The 24,142-nt window shown below is 51.5% G+C and overlaps 10 protein-coding genes across 10 annotated transcripts; 5 read left to right on the forward strand and 5 right to left on the reverse strand.

Annotated features, from left to right (window-relative positions):
* Nucleotides 1-22: 22 nt before the first annotated feature.
* Nucleotides 23-3,173, reverse strand: DSM5745_01454 (exosome catalytic subunit DIS3; the record flags this gene model as incomplete). Its single annotated transcript, XM_026743470.1, has 2 exons — nt 23-2,919; nt 2,978-3,173. 2 exons carry the CDS (start codon nt 3,171-3,173, stop codon nt 23-25), a joined length of 3,093 nt encoding a protein of 1,030 aa, XP_026609315.1.
* Nucleotides 3,174-3,413: 240 nt separating this feature from the next.
* On the forward strand, nt 3,414-4,490 carry DSM5745_01455 (carbon-nitrogen hydrolase family protein; the record flags this gene model as incomplete). Its single annotated transcript, XM_026743471.1, has 5 exons — nt 3,414-3,425; nt 3,495-3,587; nt 3,651-3,934; nt 3,989-4,067; nt 4,134-4,490. The coding sequence occupies 5 exons, from the start codon at nt 3,414-3,416 to the stop codon at nt 4,488-4,490; spliced, it is 825 nt and encodes a 274-aa protein (XP_026609316.1).
* Nucleotides 4,491-4,854: 364 nt separating this feature from the next.
* Nucleotides 4,855-5,272, reverse strand: DSM5745_01456 (uncharacterized protein; the record flags this gene model as incomplete). Its single annotated transcript, XM_026743472.1, has 2 exons — nt 4,855-4,933; nt 5,010-5,272. 2 exons carry the CDS (start codon nt 5,270-5,272, stop codon nt 4,855-4,857), a joined length of 342 nt encoding a protein of 113 aa, XP_026609317.1.
* Nucleotides 5,273-6,020: 748 nt separating this feature from the next.
* DSM5745_01457 (bifunctional ATP-dependent DNA helicase/ssDNA endodeoxyribonuclease DNA2) lies at nt 6,021-11,106 on the forward strand (the record flags this gene model as incomplete). The annotated part of the gene is made up of 5 exons (XM_026743473.1): nt 6,021-7,517; nt 7,575-7,670; nt 7,724-8,218; nt 8,268-8,529; nt 8,588-11,106. The coding sequence occupies 5 exons, from the start codon at nt 6,021-6,023 to the stop codon at nt 11,104-11,106; spliced, it is 4,869 nt and encodes a 1,622-aa protein (XP_026609318.1).
* Nucleotides 11,107-11,323: 217 nt separating this feature from the next.
* DSM5745_01458 (ribonuclease P protein subunit p40) lies at nt 11,324-12,890 on the reverse strand (the record flags this gene model as incomplete). Its single annotated transcript, XM_026743474.1, has 7 exons — nt 11,324-11,549; nt 11,615-11,948; nt 12,023-12,169; nt 12,227-12,328; nt 12,378-12,440; nt 12,547-12,691; nt 12,744-12,890. The coding sequence occupies 7 exons, from the start codon at nt 12,888-12,890 to the stop codon at nt 11,324-11,326; spliced, it is 1,164 nt and encodes a 387-aa protein (XP_026609319.1).
* A 349-nt stretch (nt 12,891-13,239) lies between these two features.
* DSM5745_01459 (WD repeat-containing protein) lies at nt 13,240-14,471 on the forward strand (the record flags this gene model as incomplete). The annotated part of the gene is made up of 3 exons (XM_026743475.1): nt 13,240-13,352; nt 13,436-13,748; nt 13,803-14,471. 3 exons carry the CDS (start codon nt 13,240-13,242, stop codon nt 14,469-14,471), a joined length of 1,095 nt encoding a protein of 364 aa, XP_026609320.1.
* Nucleotides 14,472-14,872: 401 nt separating this feature from the next.
* On the reverse strand, nt 14,873-17,812 carry DSM5745_01460 (putative C6 transcription factor Prf; the record flags this gene model as incomplete). The annotated part of the gene is made up of 6 exons (XM_026743476.1): nt 14,873-15,643; nt 15,713-15,979; nt 16,030-16,521; nt 16,580-17,099; nt 17,152-17,440; nt 17,497-17,812. The coding sequence occupies 6 exons, from the start codon at nt 17,810-17,812 to the stop codon at nt 14,873-14,875; spliced, it is 2,655 nt and encodes an 884-aa protein (XP_026609321.1).
* A 733-nt stretch (nt 17,813-18,545) lies between these two features.
* Nucleotides 18,546-19,818, reverse strand: DSM5745_01461 (mitochondrial 54S ribosomal protein uL2m; the record flags this gene model as incomplete). Its single annotated transcript, XM_026743477.1, has 2 exons — nt 18,546-18,647; nt 18,700-19,818. The coding sequence occupies 2 exons, from the start codon at nt 19,816-19,818 to the stop codon at nt 18,546-18,548; spliced, it is 1,221 nt and encodes a 406-aa protein (XP_026609322.1).
* Nucleotides 19,819-21,196: 1,378 nt separating this feature from the next.
* On the forward strand, nt 21,197-22,743 carry DSM5745_01462 (B-type cyclin nimE; the record flags this gene model as incomplete). Its single annotated transcript, XM_026743478.1, has 3 exons — nt 21,197-22,402; nt 22,455-22,593; nt 22,646-22,743. 3 exons carry the CDS (start codon nt 21,197-21,199, stop codon nt 22,741-22,743), a joined length of 1,443 nt encoding a protein of 480 aa, XP_026609323.1.
* A 527-nt stretch (nt 22,744-23,270) lies between these two features.
* Nucleotides 23,271-24,080, forward strand: DSM5745_01463 (uncharacterized protein; the record flags this gene model as incomplete). The annotated part of the gene is made up of 3 exons (XM_026743479.1): nt 23,271-23,543; nt 23,633-23,750; nt 23,812-24,080. 3 exons carry the CDS (start codon nt 23,271-23,273, stop codon nt 24,078-24,080), a joined length of 660 nt encoding a protein of 219 aa, XP_026609324.1.
* Between the last annotated feature and the right edge of the window lie 62 nt (nt 24,081-24,142).

Here is a 24,142-nt window from a genome sequence, read left to right on the forward strand (position 1 = left end):
CAGTAATTCTTCTATCTAACGCTTATTTCTTTTTGTTGAGGATCAGGATTCTGACTCTCCTCTTGCCAACGCCGCGTCCAGTCTCCTCCTTCACAGAACTAACATTAACCTTAACCCTCTGGAAGAGCTCCACACACACTGATCGCTCCTGTTGTCCCTTATCAGAGACCTTGAGGGTATACTCCTCCGGGTCAAAGTCACTCTCGCGCCGCGTAACAAGCTCCCTGCGCTCCTCAACAGCGCGTAGCGCCTCGTCACTGGGTAGAACAAAATCCTCGAGTCTGACGACGCCCTCAATACCAAAGCGCGGCACAAAGACCACAACACCATTCTCGAAGACGCGCATGACATACGCGTCTTCCTCGATACCGCTGTCGACGCCGTCGGCGGCAAGTTTCTCACTGCGGGCCTTGAGGGCCTGGCCGACGTAGTACTCGATGCTGGCGCGGCCGGCGTGCTGCGCGTTGCGGTGGCGGTAGTTGATGTTGCGGCAGATGTCCTCGAGGCGGTTCCGCGTAATGGAGCCCTCAATTGTGGCGCGACCGTCTTCGCCCTCGTAGTTGATTGCAGCTGCGAGTTGGCGGTGGACGAGGAGATCGGCGTATCGGCGGATTGGGGATGTGAAGTGTGTGTAGATGGGCGAGGCAAGACCGTAGTGGCGGAACTCGGACTCTGCGTGCGCACCGGCGCCGAAGTACTCTGCGGATGTCATGCAGCGGGTTGCGAGGATGCGAACGAGGGTGTTGAAGAAGGGGTTTTCGGCGTCGGTGCAACGGTCAAGTGAGTCGGCAAGAGCACCAGAGCTGGAGACTTCGAGGCGCATGTCACGCTTCTTGGTGAGCTGGTTGATGAGTTCTTCGAAGTTTTGGGGTGGGGGTGTAGCGTGTCGTCTGAGCATGGCGGTTTGTGGGAATGTGCTGTAGATCTTGGCGGCGACGGTGATGTTGGCGTGAAGCATGAATTCTTCGACGAGGCTGTTTGTTGCGAGCATCGCTTTGGTCTTGACGTCTGCGAGGGGGTCGCCGACCTCGTCGTTGTCTGCTTCGATGCGGACTTCTGGCGATGCAAGGTTCAGGGCACCAGCATCCATACGCTTTTGGCGCAGGATCTTAGAGAGATGCAGGAGAGTACGCATGCTTTGTGTCAGTTCGTCTGTCTTTGAAGGGTCGTCGATCCGTAGCTGGGCTTGTTCGTAGCTGAAGGCTTCACGCGATCGAATCACAGATTTCGTGAAGTCAGCGGAAACAACTTCTGCATCCGGCGTCATTTCCCACAGAACTGAAAAGGCATAGCGCTCTACATATGGTTTAAGGGAGCAAAGATCTGTACCGAGAAGGTGCGGAAGCATGTCGATACGCTTGTCCACCAAGTAAACTGTTGTTCCACGAACGCTAGCCTCGAGATCCATGGCATTGTTCGGCTTCACGAAATGAGAGACATCTGCGATGTGAACACCCACTTCAAAGTTGCCGTTCGGCAACTTCCGCGCATGAAGCGCATCGTCAATATCTTGACAACCTGGAGGATCAATACTGCAAATGAGAAGATCTCGGAGATCCCTTCGCCCTCTCCAACCAATGTCGTCTGTGCTTTGGGGAACACGCCAATCGTGGCCCTCTGAGGGCAGGCAGTCCAATACAGACTTCGGGAACGGCTTGTACTGCACATCCCACTCGAGGAGCAGAGCTTCTGTTTCGGCAGATTTTGTCTCCAACTCTCCCAGTGACCGAATGAAGTGTCCGGTCGGGTATCGTGAGTCGCGGTTCCAAGCATCGATTGTGACAAGAATCCTTTGACCCAACAGATCCGCAGCCTGCCGCGTTCGGACTCGAATCTTCGGGACCTTTTTCTCCATCGGGAGAACGAAAACATTTTGCTGTCTGCGCCCAGAGGTTTGAGAGCCTGTAGAGGTTGAATCAACGGTTCCGACGTATTGGCGCCAATTTCGCTTCACGACGCCCACAACCTTCGCCGTCGGTTGCGGCCGACCCTCCAGATTCTTCCCATGCGCTTGCCTAACCTCCTCTTGTAAAGCTCTCCGCTCCCTCTCAGTGACGACAGCTTCGTTGTCCTCGCCCTCGGGGTTGTCATTCTTCGTTACGACTTCTTCGTCCACAATCTTTGTCGAGGGTGACTTCCATTGGTCCTTGGGTAGAACTTCAACCACAACGACATCTCCGGAAATGGCTCGGTTACTGTTGTGACGGCCCATGATGATGAGTGGCTTATCGAATGCCGCTACCTTGATTTGCCCTTCGAGATAGTTGTATGGCGAGACATTAAAAACTCCTTGGTGGAGGTTTCCGGCCCGTAGGCCTGTCATCATCTTCGACATTGAGTAATACTCTGGGTAAAAGAGTTCTCCGCGAGCCTCCTTCGCTTCTCTTGCTTCTCTAGACTCGTTGATCATATCGAGCAATCGATCCGCTTCCTCCAGTCCACTGACGTAGTTTTCCAATGACAAAGCGGTCACATTCTCCTCCTTTGCTTTGCGCAGGTTCTCCTTGTCATCCGTAATAACCACGATAGCCGGCACAGACTTCTCCTTCTTGCTCTTCGTGACTGCGCGCAGGTGGTCCATGTACCATTTTGCGACGGTTCTCACGGCTCGGTCATTTCGGTCATTTATTGACTCATCCTGCTCCCTCCTAACATGTGTTTCAAGGCGGAACTCGTTGAAGAAGAGGTAAAATCGTTTCTCGTCCGTTTTGATCAGCGCAAGCAAGCGGTTGTACAGTGGAAGAGACTGGTTCTTAAGCTCTTCGAGAACAGTCTGAAGGATTATCACATCGTAGAAAGCTCCGGTATGCTCGAACAGGTCCATGCCATTCAAAAGCGCATTCGTATCGGGGACGATGTAGTGCCCGCGAGGGAAAGCGGTTGTGCCGGCGGGTTGCTCGGAGAGAACGAATGGTACAACTGCAGCATTTTGAATTAGCAATGAACTTCAACGGCACAGAGTGAAGGTCTTCCTCACTGTTTCCATTTGCATCTGTCGGTGCGACCGACGGACATATCGTACATAACCTCGATGAGCAAGGAATATCCTGTCTGAGGTAAAGCTCGCGAACAATCTTTTGCACCTTTCCACTTTTTGTGGACCGGACGAAGACTTTGCTGGTCACATTTGCAGTGGAAGGGTCTCCAGAGAAATCGCGCCTGAGACTCTTCATCTTGGCCCAATTCAATATCCCACTTCACGAATGTAGTTGTCTTGGAGCAGAGCTGGTTGTTGCAATCGCTACAAGTGCGGGCGGCGATTATCTGATAATTCCGTAGTTTGGAGGCCGTCCCGAATCGGGAAAGTCTCCCGGGGCGCCGATTGTAGATCACCTCAGGCTCCAACTCGTCGACGTGATCTTGTACTTCGCATACCTCGTAGTACTTGATAATTCACTATCTTGAGGATCAAAATGACTATCGCAGTAAGTATAGCCACTGCGACTTTTCTCAAGGTCAGGTATTTACTTGCGCATCTCGTTAACCGCTGATAGGCCGTTGGGCAACTATGTTCAACAGCAAGCGTCTCAGCCAACTTGGCTCAGTGTCGAGTCCTTGTGCAAAAGGCAGCTGAGGCAGGCGCGAAGGTATTGCCTAGATAGCCCTATTGCCAGAGATTTATCGCCTGACCAAGACGTGCCATATACCAGGCCTTATTCCTGCCAGAGGCTGCGGACTATATAGCGTCATCTCCGGTAGAGTCCATATCACTCGCTCGCCCAGTCCAGCAGAGTGAATTTGTCCTAGGTTTGCAGGATGAGGCTCGTAATAACAACTTGCATATCAATGTTGGCATTCATGAGCCTGCATCCGATGAGAGAGTGAAGAACACTCTTATCTGGATCGATAATAAAGGTGACATTACACAGCGCTATCAGAAAATCCATCTATTTGATGTAGATATCAAAGGAGGGCCAGTGCTGAAGGAAAGCTCGTGAGTTGTATCTCTACTATCTCCCACGATTCATAAGCTGATCGGTGTATAAAGGAGTGTGGAGAAGGGGAACGAGATACTTCCGCCATTCGACACAGTACTCGGCCGTGTTGGTCTAGCGATCTGCTTTGATGTAAGTTCCCTTCCAGTATGCTATATCTACGGCAGAGAAGGGGATACTGATGGCTTGATACTACAGCTACGCTTCCCCGAGATCAGCTTAGCATTAAAGCGCCAGAATGCTCAGATTATCACCTATCCATCAGCGTTTACAGTCCCCACAGGCAGAGCGCATTGGGAAACGCTTCTGCGTTCCAGAGCAATTGAAACACAATCCTATGTGATAGCTGCTGCCCAGGCAGGTCCCCATAATGAGAAGCGACGAAGCTATGGTCACTCAATGATTGTAAACCCATGGGGTGAGATCGTGGCTAAGCTTGGTGACGAGTATGAAGAGCCGCAGATTGCTATCGGGGATATTGATTTGGATCTTCTGGCCAAGGTCAGAAGAGAGATGCCGCTGCTTAGAAGAACAGATATATACCCAGAGATATAGAAGGCCTATTTCCTTGTCACAAGTAGAGCGGGCTGCTACTCATACATAGATGAAGACACGCCATAAAGCCAGAGTCAGTTCAATGCTAGCAACCTCTCAACAGCCAGAAGACGTCTATTGGTAGATTTTCTCTTCCTTTTTCGTAGCTTTCTAAATCAAAGCGTGGGAATGGACAGTTCATGATACAGTATGGGAGAATGCGCGCGGAGAACAAGCAAAGAAAAAGAAGGTGGAATGATATAAGACAGCCAACACCTAAGGGGCGACGCATCTTGACCGAGATTAGATGCTAGGATCCGACCGGGATTGTCTTGTTGTGCCACGCTATGTACACAGTACAACGAAAATCGGGCGATATCACAATTCACTTGCGCTGAGGATCCTCGAGGATACCTTCGGCTTCCAGCCTCCGTCGGGCTTCCTCCAGAGCCCATGTTTGTATCCTAGATATCAAGTTAGTCTATTATCCCGTAGCTTGAGAAGGCGGGCATTCGGTAAATGCCAGTGCGCGGGACATACGAGGTGTCAGGCTTGAAGACGTATGCGACACCGGCAACGAGCAGGCTGCCGATGAATCCGTAGTACCAAGCGTTCTCCCAGCCTTCCTTCACGTACTTCTGGCCGGGCTTGACACCGAAGAGGTAACCGGTCGGAGGGTCGTAGTGGTCGCCATGGTCGGCGCCGCCGCGGAGGTTGCTTCGCGTAGAAAAGCCCTGGATGTTCTGGGGGTTGCGACGGACGCAGCGGGTGCGGAGGCAGTGTGACAGAGGACGGGCAGTCATCGTGAATATGTGAATTGCGCTTTGTACTTGATAACCGATTGATACAGGCGGTGGCGTATGGACCCCTGTCGGACAGAGTGCGGCGAGCTCGCGGAGGATGGGTCGAGCTTGGGGTTCGTTATTTTCGACGGAGGATGAGAGGAGATGGCCCAATTGATAAGCCCCGAGGGAAACTCGTTCGCTGGGATCGCAGGATATGACTGGTAGAGGGGTGACGAGATGAGCCGGTGTACGATATTCAGAAGCCGCAAAAGGCCGATGGAGCCAAGCGGCTAGCCCCAATCGGGCCAGCTGGTATGCCGCCTTTATGCCTTACTTTACAGGCATCAGTTTCTAACTAACAAGGCAACATGGGACTAAACGCGTCGACGCGCCTAGACACACGCTTCAATGACCGTGCTCTGCCCTGGATTCCAGATTGTGCTCCGTACGGGGTACGGCTTAGACCATCGGCTTGCACGAACAATATAGTCTTATTCTCACTTCTTTCCTTCTCAAGGGGTTAAACCAGACATTGACTGGTAAAGTGTCCATACTGTTCGGTTCTCTTCCTACACGCGCTTTTACTCACTTTCCGGAAGCAAGACCTCGAAATGCCCTGCCGCTCAGCTTGCGGGGACAAAACACCAACATGAATCCCAACATGAATTCCGTCTATAAAGACCCGCGCCCAATTCCAGCCTCCGCGGCTTCGCGCTCGAAACTAGACGCGTTCCGATACAGGAACAATAACCAGGCTGGTACTGCAATGTCCCCGAAGAAGACGTCGCCCAAGAAAACATCCCCGCAGAAAGGACATACAAACAAAGAAAACCAAACTTCATGGCTAAATGGTGTGGTGGAACAAGGTGAGTCGAAATCGGATAATCAGCAAAATCCGCACGAAACGTCGGAACCCAAGGGGATCAAGGATTGCCCACAGACTCCGGGTAATAGGCTCCCTCTGGCAGATCTTATTGGGAACGCAGAGGACGCTTTCAGCAGGGCCCCGGTAGGGCAGGAGCTCACGCCAGAGGACTATGTTATATGGCAACATGCCCCTCCTAGTTCAAACCCGAGTACACAAACGCCCGCAACACAGAGCAAGAAGCGCCGTCACAGCTCGTCTCCGAGTAGTTCTCCTTTAGCCGGTTCTAAAGGGAAACGAAAAGAGTCTTTTGACCTCCAAAATTTTCAAAGCTTGCTTAAAACTCCTCAGAACGATCTCGCCACCGACCTATGGAATAACTATGTGGCCAAGACTGCCGCGAATGTACCCGACCTTCAGCAGCCACGCTTTGCGAATCTCCTGTCATCCTCCCCACATACACCCGGGTCGGCCAGAACCGGTCAGGACTCTTCAGGTTTAAGGCGATCAATTAGCTGCAATGCCGAGTGGCCTAGCACCAAAGCGAAGCGGAGGAAGGTGGATGGAGAAAGCTACCACAAAGGCCGTGCTATATTCTCACGAACGAGAAGCAACATTACGGTACCGAAAGACCTCAAGGCGGCGAACTTTAGCTCTCTCGTTCAAGAGATGGAGAGAAGCCTTAAAAAGGCGGCTCCAAAGCAATCCGACCCATCCAAAACTGTACCGGTGATAGTACACAATGCGACGCGACAAGATCGATCGCCCTCTCCATTAGAAACCAAAGTCGCTAAACCTCCTACTCGGCAGGCAAACACGGGTAATGAAATGAAAGTTGCTGCTCCTGCACCTACTAATAGAAAACCCTTGGAAGATTCATCGTCTGATTTTGGCGATGATGACCTCGATGATGAGTTCCTCGGATTAGCAGATACTTCGGACCCCTTCGTTGAGCATACCCAGGTGAACAACTTGAGGCCATCAAACACCGGAAACGAGCACGCGTTACCTGCACTGAACGCAGTCCAACATTCTTTCAACTATGGAAACAGCAATATACGCGCAGAAGCGAATACGGACGTGAAAGCCGTCTCTAATAATGACACTGATATAATTGACATTGACGAATTTGACGACGATTTCGAGGGGCTCTCAGATAATATCGATGAACTCCTTGCGGGTTGCGACCAGACCGCAAGCACCAAGTTTTCCAGTGTCGTTCAGCAAGAGCCTTCAATATCAGAACTTCAGCCGGAAAAGCCGCCGAAATTTGGAACTGAGTTGCAAAATGAAGCAAAACAACAGCCTATAGCTTCCAGCGATGAGTTTGATGACGATGACTTTGACATTGATTGCTTGGATCAGCCCATTGCACAAGGTGAAGACAGTCCAGATGATGTTCGTCCTTCTTATGGATATATTTATCGAGAGTTTCGCTAAGTACTATATAAATAGACCTATAGAGGCCGCAAAACTATCAAACGTTACTTGATCGTTGATATTGCCGAATCTACTTATGCCACGAAGAGAGGACGCATACAGCCAGAGAAGGTTTGCCGTTGCCTGCCTTTATAGTCCTTTGACCCAAACTAACTCTGTAAAAGGTTTTGTTGGTCCAAGACGAGGCTACAAAGCTTGAAAAGGTCGTCGTGCTCAGAGAATCTTGGTATGATAGCCCTTGCGACAAGGACCATTATATACACTTGATCGGCGAATTCGATATGAACGGTCACTGCATCGTCAGCGACGCTCAGAATATGATCATAATCCATCCCGACCACCTTATATCTGCGACAGTTGTTGCGGACTCGATCAGTTGCCAACGGCGGGCCGTGCTTCAGGACCGTATCAAGCGAACTTCAGATCTCGGAAAGCCGCAAGTATTCGGCAACATATTTCATGAGGTTTTCCAGGAAGCCATAACTTTGAATCAGTGGGATACCGCGTCCCTGAGGGCGTTGATCGAAGATGTGGCAGTTAAGCATGTGGAAGAGCTCTACCTGATCCACATGAGTATCAACGAGGCTGTTGACCATGTGATGAGCAGAATTCCAGGTATACAGCGTTGGGCAGAGCTCTTTCTTCGAAAAGAACCAGGCGTAAGTGCAAACTCAATCGATATCCATTCCTCTGGCTGACTTGCGGAAGCCACAATCCTTTGTCGAGGACAGGAATAGTTCGAAGCTGAAATTAAGCGTCAACAAGCTGTTGGAAGTAGAGGAGCACGTCTGGTCACCGATGTACGGCCTCAAAGGCAACGTTGATGCAACGGTTCAAGTTGCCTGCAATGACGGTACTGGGGATAAAAACCTGATAGTACCCCTTGAGCTTAAAACCGGTCATAAGGAGACGAACGAGGCTCATCGAGCACAAACCGCGCTATACACTCTGCTACTCTCTGACCGTTATGGTAGGCATAGACCGAGCTTTCCTTCTTAGATGGGGTTTGCTAACCATGCTTTTACCAGACGTCGAAGTGACGTTCGGACTCCTATATTATCTTGAGACGTCAAAGATAATTCGAATTCGAGGTATACGTCACGAACTTTTGCATATGATACAGGAGCGCAATCGCGTGGCGGGATATGTACGTGAAAGGGCATATCTGCCGCCAATGATTAAGAAGCCGACGTTCTGTAACAATTGTTATACGAAGACAATCTGTTTCATATACCACAAACTTGCCGACGACGGCAACGGTGAGACCAGCGGGCTTGGTGACGATTTTGATAAAGCAATGGAACATCTAAACCCGTCACATCGAGATTTCTTCCGGAAATGGGACGATCTGCTGACTAAAGAAGAAACGAGTATGAGACGATTCAAGAGAGAACTTTGGACATTGCTCAGCCACGAGCGAGAGGCTCTTGGGCGGTGCTTTGGCAACATCGTTATCGAACCCGGAACAGCTTGCGAAGACAAAGATGGAACAAAAATCAATCGGTATCGCTATACCTTCATCAAAAAACAACAATCGCCCACGTTCTCGTTCACCGAGTCCCAGATAACTGTTGGAGAGCCAATTGTCATCTCGGATGAGAATGGTCACTTTGCCTTGGCCAACGGATACGTTGTGCAAATCAGCCCTAGACGTGTCACTGTCGCGGTCGACCGGAGGCTTCACAATGCCAGAACAAGAACAGGCGGGTTTGATGCTAAGATGAACCAGTCATTTAGAGGTATAATGGAGATCGAGGGCAGCACTTCGACCGCGTCTCCAATGGAACTGGATGAAGAGATGCTGTATCGACTGGATAAAGACGAGTTTAGCAACGGAATGGCTATAGTCCGAAGCAACCTTGTTGCAATGATGGAAAAAGATTTGTTTCAAGCCGGGCAGCTGAGGAAATTGATCATCGAAGGGAAACCGCCTGCGTTCAAATCCAATGTTCCCAAGCTACCTGGCTTAGAAGAGGCAGGCCTGAACGTCGACCAGAAACAAGCGATCAACAAGGTCATGAGCGCACAGGATTATGCACTTGTTCTAGGCATGCCTGGAACAGGAAAAACCACGACTATCGCTCATATCCTTCGAGCTCTTGTAGCTCAAGGAAAGAGTGTCCTGTTAACCTCCTATACGCACACCGCTGTGGATAACATTCTCTTAAAGATTCGCGACGACAACATGCGTATCCTCCGCATTGGAGCAGCCACCAAAGTACATCCTGATGTTCATCAGTTCGCAGAACTTGCCGCTACCCCCAAGAAGACAATTGAGGAGCTGAAGGCTGCTTACGAAGACTCACAGGTGGTTGCGACTACTTGCCTTGGAGTTGGTCACCACATATTCAACACGCGCGTCTTCGATTACTGTATCGTCGATGAGGCGTCTCAAATTACACTTCCAGTCTGTCTAGGACCTATCAGGATGGCGAAGACGTTTATCCTTGTCGGAGACCATTATCAGCTTCCTCCATTGGTGCAAAACAAGGAAGCGCAAGCCGGTGGTCTTGATGTTAGTCTATTCAAGCTGCTTTCCGATGCTCACCCGTCCTCGGTGGTCAATCTCGAGCATCAGTACCGGATGTGTGAAGACATCCAGCTTCTTTCCAAAACGCTGATTTACTCCGGTCGTCTAAAATGCGGCACCCCCGAGGTCGCTGCGCGCTCCCTGGAAGTTCCCAATATCAGCGGTCTCAAGCAACACCACCTTAGTGATTTTTCTCAAGCAAGCAAAAGCCGCCAGCTGTGCTTGGGAACAAGCCAAGGCAGCTGCTGGCTCCGTGATCTCGTGGACCCCTCGACCAAGACGTACCTCGTCAACACAGACACACTTGGAACACCTGCTCGCGACGTCACCAACGGCGCGCGAATTGTAAATGCCACTGAAGCAACCCTATGCACACAGCTCGTGGAGGCGTTCATCTCTTGCGGCATCTCAGCCCGCAGCATCGGCGTCATCACTTTCTACCGCAGCCAACTCAGTCTCTTGAAACAAAACCTTCGCCACCACCTTCCCGCCCTGGAAATGCACACTGCAGACAAATTTCAGGGCCGAGATAAGGAAATCATCATCCTCAGCTGCGTCCGCAGCAATCAAGACAACTACGTCGGCGACTTACTGAGCGACTGGCGCCGCGTCAACGTCGCCTTCACCCGAGCCCGCACCAAGCTCCTCGTCCTGGGCAGCAAGAATACCCTCCGCAACGGAAACGAGCTCCTCGGTAAATACGTCAACTTGGTCGAGCAGCGCGGCTGGGTCTATGACCTTCCGAAGAACGCTGTTGAAAACCATATCTTCGACGACGTGCCGCTTTCGACATTTGATCGGTTCACACCTAGTCCCGTGAAGAAGAAGAGCAGTCCGAACAAGAGCCCCAATGTGGTGAGAAAGGCAGCTCGCAATCCATTAAGTCCTGTTCAACAGCGATTATCTCTATCGGGCCTCAGGAAGCCCGCAAAGAAGGGCATGAATATATTGAGTGGCCAGAAGATCCTGGGGAATCGACCTGTGCTGCAGGATGTGGTTAATGACGTTGTGGGATGATGAATAATATTTTTGTCTGGTTTTGCATTACTTGATTTGGCGTTTCTTTTGGCATTTGTTTATCAGGTTGCGTCTGGATATCCATAGGCTTGGTAGGTTGGTTTGGGTTGGGTTTATGATTCATTAGTTGGGAATTGTACTCGATGACTGGATGGTCTTATTTGGTACAATGCATAGCGACGCGTGATAGCTTACGGTCAAATATAATCTGTTTCACTCATAATATCGACGCACCTATATATTCCCAGGAAATGAAGTGGCGAGCGTCCATTGCCTTCGCATTTTCGTCTTCATGGGCACTATTCCCAGCACTAGCGGAACTTACCGCGGGCAACGCCATGATTGTATACCCATCTTTACTCTCGACTGCGTCTCTTCCAAGGGTACTTGCAGAGAGAGCAAACCAGGCCGGCGTCCCGGTAATCCGAGGTGCAGTTTCTCGGCTATTTCATGGTCAGCATGTTCTTCCCTTGTGGGTCCAGGTGCATTTAGGTAGAGTAGCACATACAAAAATGTAATAAACAACTGCAGAATCCAGTTGGGAGGAATGAACCCGCGCCACTTCAGGCTGACGAGATCAGTGGCACTGTTCGTCCCTATCTCTGGCGCATCATATCGGCACAGGTACGGATCTATATCGTCGTATGCGGAAACACGGCCAGATCGCAGAGACACCAAGGCTAGCCATTCGGAGATCTCGCCGCAGATATCCCTCATGTCTAACTCGGACTGCGCTGCGATGTTAAAATCTGAGAAGGAGGGTGTTGTGATGTTTTGGTGGGTTGTGAGGACTGGTGAGCAGGGGATGAGTTCGGGGTTGGTGCCCTTTAGTGATTGGTCATCTATTTTCCCTATCAGCATGTCCTTGTTGGGTAGGCAAGCCTACATATCAGTTAATTGGGATTGTGCCGTGTACCTTCTGCTACACCTGTGGAGTCCGTGCCCAGATCAAAGAATAGCCATTGTGTGGGCTTGTTCAGGACGTTCTTGAAAGCCCATTCTATCCTTTGGAAGCCCTTCTTGCCATGCAGCATTGATGGCAGCCGTAAGTTGAGCTCGACGACTGCAAAATCCATTAGCTAGTGATAGCAGTAATTCGTGATGTAACAAGACCGCATACCGAACCTCTCCTTTGCATGCTTCTTTGCACCAGTGCGGACAGGTTTACCCGTCAACCCTGTCTTTTCGTAGTCCTCTTTGCCGAGTTCTAGCTTTAGAACTCCTGAGAAGAGTCAACTAAGCCCAAGCAAGGACACGCCTGTATCTCTTACCGTCTATAAGGGTGTAGACACTGTCCAGCCCTGACCGGCCTTCAGATATCATAAGAATGTTTCCTGCGGTCGTTATGATTAGTAACGTTGAGATATGGATAGGATGTGATTTCGTCCGACCCGGGGCAGACTGGCCATGTGGATAGATTTCTAGTTACGGGTCTTGTACCTGTTTTGATATAGGTGTTGAAGAAGTCTCCGTCAATCAATAACGAAAGTGTCATAGAAAGGCGAGCATATTGAAGCTTTTGCAGCTTGGAATTTAATTGGCTCTCAATGGAAGAGTAAATTTCTTTGGGCATGGTAACTTCAACCTACTACGCAGTCAGCAAGCTTCTGATACCTCTAGAGAAGCTGGGAACTTACCGTATGCACGAAGTGATTGCTCAGAATCGTAGAGAATGGGGACTGCTTGGTGGGAGGTTGCTTGGGGTCAATGAACTGAGGCAGGCTGGCTATGGTGGTGTAGCATTTCTCGCGCCCTGAGGCGCCATCTTCCTCTAGGCCAAACATGGTAGCAGAGTCAACAGAGTGCTGGAGAATGATATATCTATGCAAGCGCAGCTCAAGCTCAGGTAACGGGATCCCGATGTTGAAAATGATTGACGCCTCAGGCATTCAGGCAGCAACACCACCGTCGAAACACCGCAAACCAGAGCATTGGCTTGGGTGTGATCTGCTGGAGCTTCAAGCTGCAACTGAGCTCAGCCCTTCGTCGTCAACCCGGTGACTCTTCGCCCGTGTCTCCTATCTACCGCTGTCGCAACTCTCGCGTTCACCCGCATTTATTCGCTGTCGCATATCGCCAGCCCCTCGGGGCATCAACTCCGCTAGCTACTCCGTACGCCGACGAAATACAAAAATGGCACCTCCGCGGCGAAATCTACTGGCCAAAGAGCGCTTCAGTTTCGCCTTCGGCTCACTCCGAACACAAAGCTATCATGATCCCGCTGCCAAGGGACCTGGGACGCATACGTACGTCTCCCGGAGAAGCGCCGCGCGACTCTGGACCAACGCATCCTTGCAAACAGAAGCTCATGCTTATAGGAATGCCGCAGGATACGCTCAATTGCATGGAACCCAACAGGCCAGCTGATCGCTACGGGGTCCCAAGACCGCACCCTTCGAATCTGGAACCCGGAACGCTCGCAGGCGCGATATTCTACGGAACTGCGCGGCCATAACGCAGGAATCGAAAAGGTCCTCTTCAACCCGGCCAGGGACTCAGAGCTAGCTAGCTGTTCCGGAGATGGCACCGTACGGATCTGGGACGTACGCTCTAAAACATGCGTCAGCCGACTAGACGTCGGGCCTGACGCATTTACCTTATCCTGGTCCGCCGATGGGAAGGTCCTAGTCGCCGGGAGAAAGGTAAGCCATCATCCATGCGTGCGGAAACCCCAGGCCATAGCTTACCAGTACTAGGACGACACCCTCATACCCATATCCGTCGAATCACCCTCTTCCCCAACAATCACAGGCACAATCAACCCCCCCAAACCCGCCATCTACAAAACCCTCGACCCGCACCCGCAATCCATCCAAACCAACGCAACCACCTTCTCAAACCACATCCCATCCGCCGACGATCCCAACCCAACGCGCCACCTCTTCGCCACAACCGGCGAAGGCACCGTCAAGATAATCTCCTACCCATCCTTTGAAACCCTTTACACCCTGCACGCCCACACCTCCGCATGCCTCTCCATCGCCCTCGCCCCAACAGGCCGCTACCTCGCCATCGGCGGCAGCGACGCCCTGATCTCCCTCTGGGACACAACGGACTGGATCTGCCGCCGCACGGTGTCGAGCAGCAATGGCGGCGCGGTGCGTGGGGTGAGCTTCTCTTTTGATGGACGGTTTATCGTCGGCGCATGCGATGAGCAGGGGTGTGGCGGGAATGGGATTGAGATCTTCCATGCGGAGACGGGCGAGAGCGTGCATACTGTTGCTACGGGCGGCAGCTCGAATACGGGCATTTCGGCGGTTGCGTGGCATCCGTCGCGGTATTGGTTGGCGTATGCGATTACGGCGGATTATTCGACGCCTGGCGGGTTGAGGATTGTTGGCGCTGCTGGGGGTGGAGGGTTATAAAAATTGTTGCAGATGATACCTATCTCATACATCTTTGTTCATGTTTCGTGTCTCGTTATGCATTGTTGTCGAAGGTAAATGGCGGCGCCAGTCATATTATCTCAATATATAGATGTATTCTATGTGAACCCGATGTCTATGTTATAACTCGCTAGCCAAGTTAACGATATGCGTCTAGAGACGAGATTCCAATGTATTATACAATAATGTTGTAACCTTTAGATGACCACCGCCCAAATCCAAACACAACCAGTCCCATCTTACAAGCCATACACCAAAAGCAGAACTCCAAGCTCCACGCCCAGACCGTGATGAAGTCCAGCCAGTCATTAGTATGTCATTATATACTCCAAGCGTATTTACGTATGTAGATGTCGTCAAGGGAGAAATGGTACTATCAATCAAGGATTCCACCCTCCAGAACCCAGGATATGAGCCCATTGGGCACTGTTGAATCCATCCATATCTGTGTTCATTAGATCGATAGCCACCGAATTCGGATCATTCGGGTCCCCGCTAACATTAATTGGAAAGTCCCAGGGAGATGGCATGCCGGTACCCTGTTGAGGTTGGTTTGGGCCACCAGGTGTATTCATGGAGCCCATATTGAACAACGAATTAGGCGCACTATTGTTGTTATTATTAGGATTGGAGGAGTCAATAAACTGGTCTAGGTTTGTGCCGTCAAATCCCCGTGTTGCTGTAGCCTGGTCTTGAACGGGGGTATTCAGTGCGCCTGTCGAAGTCTGGGACTGGGATTGTGGCTGTTTTGGAGACGAAGGTTTGTCTCCTCTCATGAATGACGGTGTGGATGAGGAGTTCATAGTGGATGAAGCAGAGCTTTCGGTGGCGGAGTGTGAGTTCGTTACGTCGTGGAAGCGGGAGGGGATTTCGAGGTCAAAGAGGACGCCGCCTGTAGTGGCGGTGGCTGTGGGTATTGCTGGGGCTTTACTGAAGCCCGGCAGGTTATTCATCACGGATAAGGGCGGCACTGCGGAAGCACCGATAGAGGAAGGTTGCTCTCGCGTGGTCTGGCGTTGGCGATTTGGAAGACAAACGGGCAGGTTGGCTCGGTTAGGGTTATTGGTATTGGTGGATGGATCCCATACGGTACATTTGCCTTGCTTGTCCACCTGAGGTGAACGATTGCGTACCTGCGAGTATGGAGCGGTCTGTGCATGGAGTAATGGATAAAATTAGAGACAAATTCTCGTGGGCAACCAGGTTTGAAGTGCACGTACCTCCCCATATGCATGATCCGCAAAGAAATTCCTGGTCGACGGGCTAGCTGAAGGCAGTCGGACATCTTGGAACGGCGTTCCTTCGATATCAACCTCCAGTTGGACGAGAAAGGATTCGGTAAGAGGATTTTGATTCTTCAGAGCATCAAGGACAGCAAAGACGAATTGCAGCGAAGAACGGGCGGCCGTGTCATCGGGGCGGAACTTGAGATACTGTACAAAGACGCGAGCTGCAACATACACACAAAATGATACAAAGGGGTTCATCTAGAGGACATTAGCACGTGTTGTGATAAGTCGCAACATCGCCATCTTACCTTGCTCATATCCATTGAGCTGACCATTTTCATGATGCTAGAGATCTGGTCGGCGGCAACGATGCACCTCCGCTTGCTTTCCAATATGATCTGATTCGGCATGCTGTTTCTCTCAGCTTTGAAGATAGCCGCCTGGTGGAGACATATCGTGGAGGTGTGAACTGCTAGATTGCAGAAGAGGACATTCGGATCGGCAATTCCAGCTGGAAGCCGCAGATGACTCGGCATCGATAGCGCAAAATGAAGTAAGATGTTGTCATGAGACCTATGGCGCTGCCAGAAAACGCCATTAAGATCGTTGTCATTGTCTTGAGGTTCAGGGCGATGGAGATGAGTCAGGTTTCGGCCTAGCAGACATGAGACGAATGCAACGCTTCCAAATGCTGATAGTTCCGCCAGGTCGGTGCCCTGCAGCACGTCGCTGAGACGGGCGGTTTTCTCTGATTTGCCGTTGATGAATGCTTCTTCGGTCGCTGGGAGATTTGTCATGATCTATTGGCGCTTGTTAGTCCCTTCCGACTCTACAGTCCAGTGTGAGAAGATAACTCACATCCCGCTCGTCAATACAAGTGGGCCACCCAGTCCCGATGCTTGCATATCTGTCAACGGCGAATGCCATCCAGAAAACCCTTCGTCGTTCCTCTTTCTCCGTCCAGTCTCTCGGCATTGGTAGGCACTGTTTCACCTCGAGGCCCTCACCATCCAGGCGATGCAACCCGAGCATAACGGCTAGCCTAGCAGCAGAACCAGCACTAAGCCATGCCCTAGGGAAGAACATCATTTTGTACTCGTAGCAGCCAATGAGAAGCCATGCTTGACAGTGAGTCAATGTGAGGATACCCTCTCCGAGACCCTTCATTTGATCCAACTCGATGTATTTTCGGGCACGTTGGTAGAAGAGTGCATGTAGATTGGAGTACTTTTCACTGACGGCTGCTGCATGTGCCCAAACGATGTACTGTAGGCATGCTGGCGGTCGCGAGCTAGGCGCAAAGTCCATCGCAGCCATGTACCGAGGACGGTGTATAATAGGCAAGAAAGGGTGCACCTTGTCGAAGTAGATGAGGTTCCTGGCAAGGGTGTGAGAGGAGTGCGCCTGAGAGGTGCGGAAACAGTACATACAACTCATGGATGACCTCCCGAGCCGGAAAAGGCTCCTCCAAACCCAAACTAATCATATCCCATCCAAATGTATTCGCGGCATCCATTCTCTCCGGTGTGAATGATGAGGTCGGTCCGCTAGCCGCTGGGGCTTCCGTCGGGGATATTGAGTTGTTCATGCTGCTCCCCATGACATGCATCGAGGCGCCGGAAGGCTCATTTGGCAGGTTTACAGGGAATGTATGCTCTTGAGGTTGTGATACGCTGGCAGTGCCCGGTTCCTGGGTTTTGAGTAACGTCTCAACCTGCGCTGAAATTCGAAAACAGCATTAGCATCGATTCCATGAGTTTGCGACTTCAACGCACCCAACCGGGCTTCCAACTGCTTCACGTATCCCCTCTTTGGACCGCTCTTCTTCCGCGCCTCATCGTATGTGCATTCATGCCCTAGACGCGAGCAAGTCCCGCAGCTCGGCTTTCTCCCATCGCATCTAAGCTTCCTCCGCCGACAGACAGCGCACGCAATGCGCTTGGGGCGCGGGACGTAGCCGCTGTCGCCATTACTGAGGCCCGGGGCGGCGGCTTGAGAGTGGTACTGGCTTGTGGAATCTTGTCCGGTGTGTGAAGGAGGTATATCGAAGTTGATTTGCGGCTGTGTTTGATCGTCGAGATAGCCCGCCATGGCGTGTCGATGTCGTGGCGCTCCGGTCTCGATACGGAGATTTCAAAGGAAATGCGGGATGGGAGTCAATCAAGGCCTCAGTCACAAAGAAAGTGTGAGCCGGCCTGGGGACCCCGCATCAGGGGAAATGAAGTGAGGCCACAGCTGGGACTGGATAGCTTGATGAATAATGTAAATGTCGGAGCCTCGCAGGATTATCGATAGGCAGCACTGCGCCACGAAGTCTGGAGCTTCTTTTGGGTCCCATGGTGGACGGATACGGGCGCCACGTCTCGTATCTACAGAGTCACGACTCACAAGTCGATGACTCTTAAGTCTTTCCTCGGGTCTGGAACGATGCGCTTATTTGATTTGACTTTATTGACACTGCACATGCAAGATGCAGAGTCTTTTCTCGAGTTTCCCGAGGCTCAGATAAATACTCCGTGCACAAATCACGTCTACGGGATACAATGAGACCTTCGAGACGTTGAATCACCACAGCATCGTCATAAGCCATAAGCTACCCGGAAACAACATCATAAGCAGGCTTGTGTGTTTCTATCGCAGCCCATAATTTTAAATTTAACGCCGCCCCGAAGAAACAACCATGAGCGAACTTAATACAGTAGAACAGAGAGATATCCAGGCCCGCCCTGCAATTGAGAGATCAACATTCGTATAATACAATAGGTACAACAGATATGAGAAAGCAGACGTTTCGCGATCCCCAGTCAGGCGAACAGAAGTACGTCTAGTGGTATCCTCTGCGACGCTTGCCCTGGTTGCGGACTCTTGCAACAACAACTGCCTTGTTGACCTTCCACTTAGGACGTGTCTTATAACCGGATTTGGCCTATGACAACAGTTAGCAGGTTGAAACAATATGCAGAAAGCGGATTACGTACCGGTAGACCCCAGGGACTCTTCGGATCGATGTTACCCTTCGACTTTCCTCGTCCACCACCGTGAGGGTGGTCTTGGGCGTTCATGGCAAGACCGCGCACAGTCGGTCGAACGTTGAGCCAGCGTGATCGTCCAGCCTTTCCGAGCTGGGCGTACTTCTTGTTCGGGTTGCTAGCGACACCAATGGTAGCACAGCAGTCCTTGTGGATAAGGCGAACCTCACCAGAGGAGAGACGGATGGTGATGTGTTGGAGAGTGCGCTCCCGAGCTTGAATCTCTCGCTGCCGCATGGGCTTCTTCTTCTCTTCCGAGCCTGCCAAGCTTTCCCTGCTCTCTTGGTCGGCTGCAGCCACCTGGTTGACACCTTTAGAGATAACAGTCGCGAACGTACCGGCGCTGCGGCAGAGCTGTCCGCCTCCGCCAGGGCGCAGACCGACGTTGTAAATAAGTGACCCAACAGGAACCATGTGTAAAGGCAAGCAGTTTCCTCTCCAGGCAGTCCTAGCAGCCATAACACCAGGATCAACCGTTCCTCCCATGCTTCGCCACAGGTCTTCAGGAATACCAGCCATGTAACTCTGCACGACATCTCCAGCCCTCATACCGTCCGCAGCCACAATGTAGCTCAGCTTTCCGGTTTCTTTGCTGCGAAGAAGGGCGATGTGAGCACTGCGTCCGGGATCGTGTTCGATGCGCTCAACAAGTTGAGGGCCGGGATCAGCCCGCGTAAAGTCTACCATTCGGATTCGACGCTTGTGTCCACCACCATGGTGTCGGACGGTAACTCGACCGCTGTTATTCCGGCCTCCTTTGGCGTGACCCCTCTTGGGAAATGTCAATTTGTGTACCGGACGACCCTTCCACAGATGATCGTTCACGGGCCTTCGCAAATGTCGAACACCGGGAGTGCGCGGTGTGTATTTTCGGATGTTAATGGCAGAGTCCGATCGGATAGGAGGAGGAGCGAATGAAAGGCTGGGATCGATGCTCGAGCTCGAAGACTGAGCGGGAACAGTCTCTGTGTGTGCCTCAATGCCCGTCGAGTATGAGCGAGGGAGAAGAGATGAGACGCATCGGAAGGGAAGTCGGACACCCTTAAGGGCAATCCGATGCTGAAGCATATTGTACGATATGCTCCTGTGGGAGATTCAATCGCCCCAGGCGTGGCAAGTCGTAAGAGTCGGAGGGCAGCGGATTATTGCTGGATCATACTAGCCCGAAAATATGCCAGTCCTGCAGAAGTGTCGTCAGGGAACCGTGACTTCAATTGCCAATAGCACTCCGACCCCGATTGAGCAAAAATGTCTCCGGACGATTTGCGGATGCGGCGGTGCGGATTGGCACGTGACTGCACCGCCACTGCCAAGGAACGTGTGGCTGAACGGAGAGTCACAGGCGCGTGTTGTCCGAACCACTCGAGTCCATCCTATTGCCCGGGTAACAGCTGTTTATTGACTGCCTGATCTTTCAGGACACGCGCCTTAATCGCGAGGATCGCGTTGTTCAACCTCATCGCCTGGCCAACTTCCGCTCCACGCTGCTGTTTCGCTCCCCGACCGTGGTCCGTATTATAAGGTCAATTTTACGACTTGGATACGGTATCCAACAGCAGGCCTCTTCTTTAATTCACAGTTCCCTCCGTCTTCCCTCCCTTTCCTCTTCACCGTCACCAAACTCCTCGTTTCTCTCTTCCTAAAAGCCTTCCCAGTCAATCCCAACCGTACATAGGGGACACTATACAAAAGTGCAAACAAGTACTCGGTACATACTCCTGCCAGCGACGTAATTGCCCGCGGCCGAACAGGTTGTGCTGCTGTGCTGTGCCTGTGGGTGGGGCAGCGTCTTTCCCTTCCCACGCTAAAAGAGGGCCAAACATCCTCTTTGCCCTGTCAAGTGGCCTACCCGTCTTTTCCTCCAGCATCCACCTCATCAACATACCTACAACCGCTGCCTCTACTACACGCTTCATTGACGCTTCCTTGTATCTTCTCGCGTCACTGTTCATAATTTATCCTTGCACATTGCTCTATACCCTATTTCACAACCTTGCTCCCGTGCTGAAGCGAGCTGCGCGTCCTGAACTTACGTGTTGACCCCAATCGACACCAACAGACCCCGTAAAGACCACGATTCGAGGGACTTGTTCCACATTCTTCTTGATTTATCTTGTCGTTCTTGCATTATCTCGACCGATTGCTCGAGGTTGACATACTTGCGTCTGGTACGTGCACCAATGCTGTACCCCTGGTTACTTGGTTCCACCGAAGGGGAATGCTGACTGAACGTTAGCGACGTGCATTTACAGAACAGACGACCTTGAACTTTCTTCTATCCGTCGAGGGCTTTTCTTGCACCTCGCCCTCTTCTAGCTATGCCTCCGGTAAGGGTTCTCCAGATCTAGACGCGTCGCCAACCAGTTGTGACTTAACCTGGTCGACGCGTGCTGTGGCTAATATCTTCGCTTCTATGCAGGCCCGCAACCTTCGCACGCGAGGCGCCATGAACGAAAACGATGAAAATGGTCCGTCAACGCGTCTTACTCGCGCCAAAGCCGCCGCCCTTACAACAGACGCTCCCGCTACCAACGGCGCCCTCAAGAAGCCTCTCCAGACGAAGAAAGCCGCCACTGGTGCAGCTGGGACACAACGAAAACGTGCTGCCCTTGGTGATAAGAGCAATGTTGGAAATGTGGACAATGCCGAGACCAAGGACGCGAAAAAGGTCACATCTAAGACTGGTCTGACGTCAAAAGCTACTTCGCAATCTGGAGGTGTCCAAAAGCTCAGCCGTAGCAACCTGTCACGCACCGCCCTCGGAGCCAAGGACAACAACGTGAAAAAGCCTGCCCCAGAGGCGAAGCGCCCTGGGAGTGGATCCGGTATGGGAAGTGCCATGAAACGCACATCTAGCCAGAAGTCTCTACAGGAAAAGACGGCCCAACAAGAAGAACCTCCCCGCAAGAAGGTCGACGTCGAGAAGGCCGTGGAAAAGCAACCTGAAGTTTCAGTCAAGGAAAAGGAAAATGTCAAGTCACGCACACAAACAGGAGAACTCGAAAGAGCCCCTCAAGATTTCGTTGCAGACCTGGATACTGAGGACTTGGATGATCCCTTGATGGCCGCTGAATATGTGGTGGAGATCTTTGATTACCTTCGTGAGCTGGAAATGGAAACTTTGCCGAACCCCGACTACATCGATCATCAGCCCGATCTGGAGTGGAAGATGCGCGGCATTCTCGTCGACTGGCTCATCGAAGTCCACACTCGCTTTCGCCTTCTTCCTGAGACCCTTTTCCTCGCTGTCAACATCATCGATCGTTTCCTCTCTGCCGAAGTCGTTGCCCTGGACCGTCTCCAGTTGGTTGGTGTTGCTGCCATGTTTATTGCTTCCAAGTACGAAGAGGTCCTCTCACCTCACGTCGCCAACTTCAGCCACGTCGCCGACGAGACCTTCACTGACAAGGAGATCTTGGATGCCGAACGCCACATCCTGGCCACCCTCGAGTACAACATGAGCTATCCTAACCCGATGAACTTCTTGCGCCGTATCTCCAAGGCCGACAACTACGACATCCAGACTCGTACCCTTGGAAAGTATTTGATGGAGATTAGTCTTCTGGATCATAGGTTCCTGGGTTACCCCCAGAGCCAGGTTGGTGCAGCATCCATGTATCTGGCTCGCCTGATCCTCGACCGCGGGCCTTGGGTAAGCTTCACCACGCTTAATAGCGTTAATTCACGCGCTAATCAAGTCATAGGATGCCACTCTCGCTCACTACGCTGGCTACACCGAGGAGGAGATTGACGAGGTCTTCCGCTTAATGGTGGATTATCTCCACCGCCCCGTCTGCCACGAAGCGTTCTTCAAGAAATATGCAAGCAAGAAGTTCCTCAAGGGTAAGGTCTCCTCTGATCGAACATTCTCTTCTTTACGCTAACGTCCAAGCAGCTTCCATCATGACACGAGCGTGGGCCAAGAAATACCACCACTTGTACATCGAGAGCTCGCTCACAGAGCCATACACTTCCATCCGAGACAGCGAATAGAGAAAAGTGGTATTTCGACAGTCTGCATATTCGTTCCCTGTGGCTAGGAGTTGGTTGATTTATGTTGGCATTTTGTTTTTGATGGGTTTAGGCACTCTTGCATATGTTTACGACGGCATCCTGGTTCAGTTGCGGATATTGGCATTCTTCGGTTTCGAGGGGGGTGTCTGGCGCTATGTTTTGATGCTTGCTATTTTCACTTCTCTATAACTTCTTGGTGTCTTCGGGATGCTTCACCTTTGCTTAATGAACTTTCCCGACACTCAGCGATTCTTCAATTCATACTATTCTATTCAACCTGGTGAAAGTCATGATGATTTGAGCAGTGGCGGCGACACTGTTTACATTGGTCAAAGTCATGATTGATGTATATTTTGAAGCGAGTGGGTGCTCGGCAACAGCCGAGGCCCGGAGAACCTCGAACACATAGGTATCCATATCATCCTTACCAACATTCTTCTTCTATACAATGGATTATTGATCATTCTTCCCTGCCAAAGTTAATTCTCCGATATCATTGCCGAAAAATGTCCCAGTCATGCCCCTTCTGTAAGATCGCCGCCGCCCACCCTCCAGTCGCCCCTTCGGCATGTCTCCGAACAAGTCCCATAGAGTGTGAATCCTCAGCATCAACGCCAAGGCCTAGCGTAGGCGAAGATGGCCACGCCTTTCTTATCCTGTCCACAAACCATGTCCTAGCATTTCTTGATATCATGCCCCTAACGCGCGGCCATGTGCTCGTTGTTCCGCGCCGACATTATGAGAAGATCACTGAGGTGGGGGTCGGGGTTAGTCGGGAGGTATGTTTCGGCATCTTCCAGTTGCGTCTTTCTAATTACAGTACCGGGCGCCTGTACGCATATCACGGTATACTGATCTCTGTACATAGCTCGGCACATGGCTCCCAGTCCTCTCGCGTGCCATTATGAGGACCGTGTTTGGCGAAAGCGAGCATGAGAGCTCAGCTACGGAGCCAAGCTGGAATTGGAACATCGTGCAGAACAATGGTACCCCGCGCCCTCCTCTGGTACTTATACTTTAACAAGGGAAGACTAATGAGACGTAAAGGAGCCGGGGCTGCCCAAGTTGTCCCGCACGTACATTTCCACATTGTGCCTCGGCCACCTCTAGGCGCGGCGGGGACAGCGGCCAAAATGAGCTTTGTGATGTTTGGGCGCGGGCAGAGGGAGGATCTGGATGATGAGGGGGCGGAGAAGTTGGTTGGTGAGTTGAGGGAGGAGATTGCGATGGAAGTTAAGAGGGTAAGGGAAACAGAGGGGGTAGATCTTGAGGAGGAGTTTAGGGTTGAGAGTCAGAGTGAGAAAGGGAGGTTATAAATCGGTGGTTGAATTTGTAGAAGTTGACGATTTTGGTTCATTGGTATTTTGCTTGACTTTGG

The sequence above is a fragment of the Aspergillus mulundensis genome (genome assembly GCF_003369625.1).
Source record: "Aspergillus mulundensis strain DSM 5745 chromosome Unknown scaffold_0, whole genome shotgun sequence".
NCBI classification, from domain to species: Eukaryota; Fungi; Ascomycota; class Eurotiomycetes; order Eurotiales; family Aspergillaceae; genus Aspergillus; species Aspergillus mulundensis.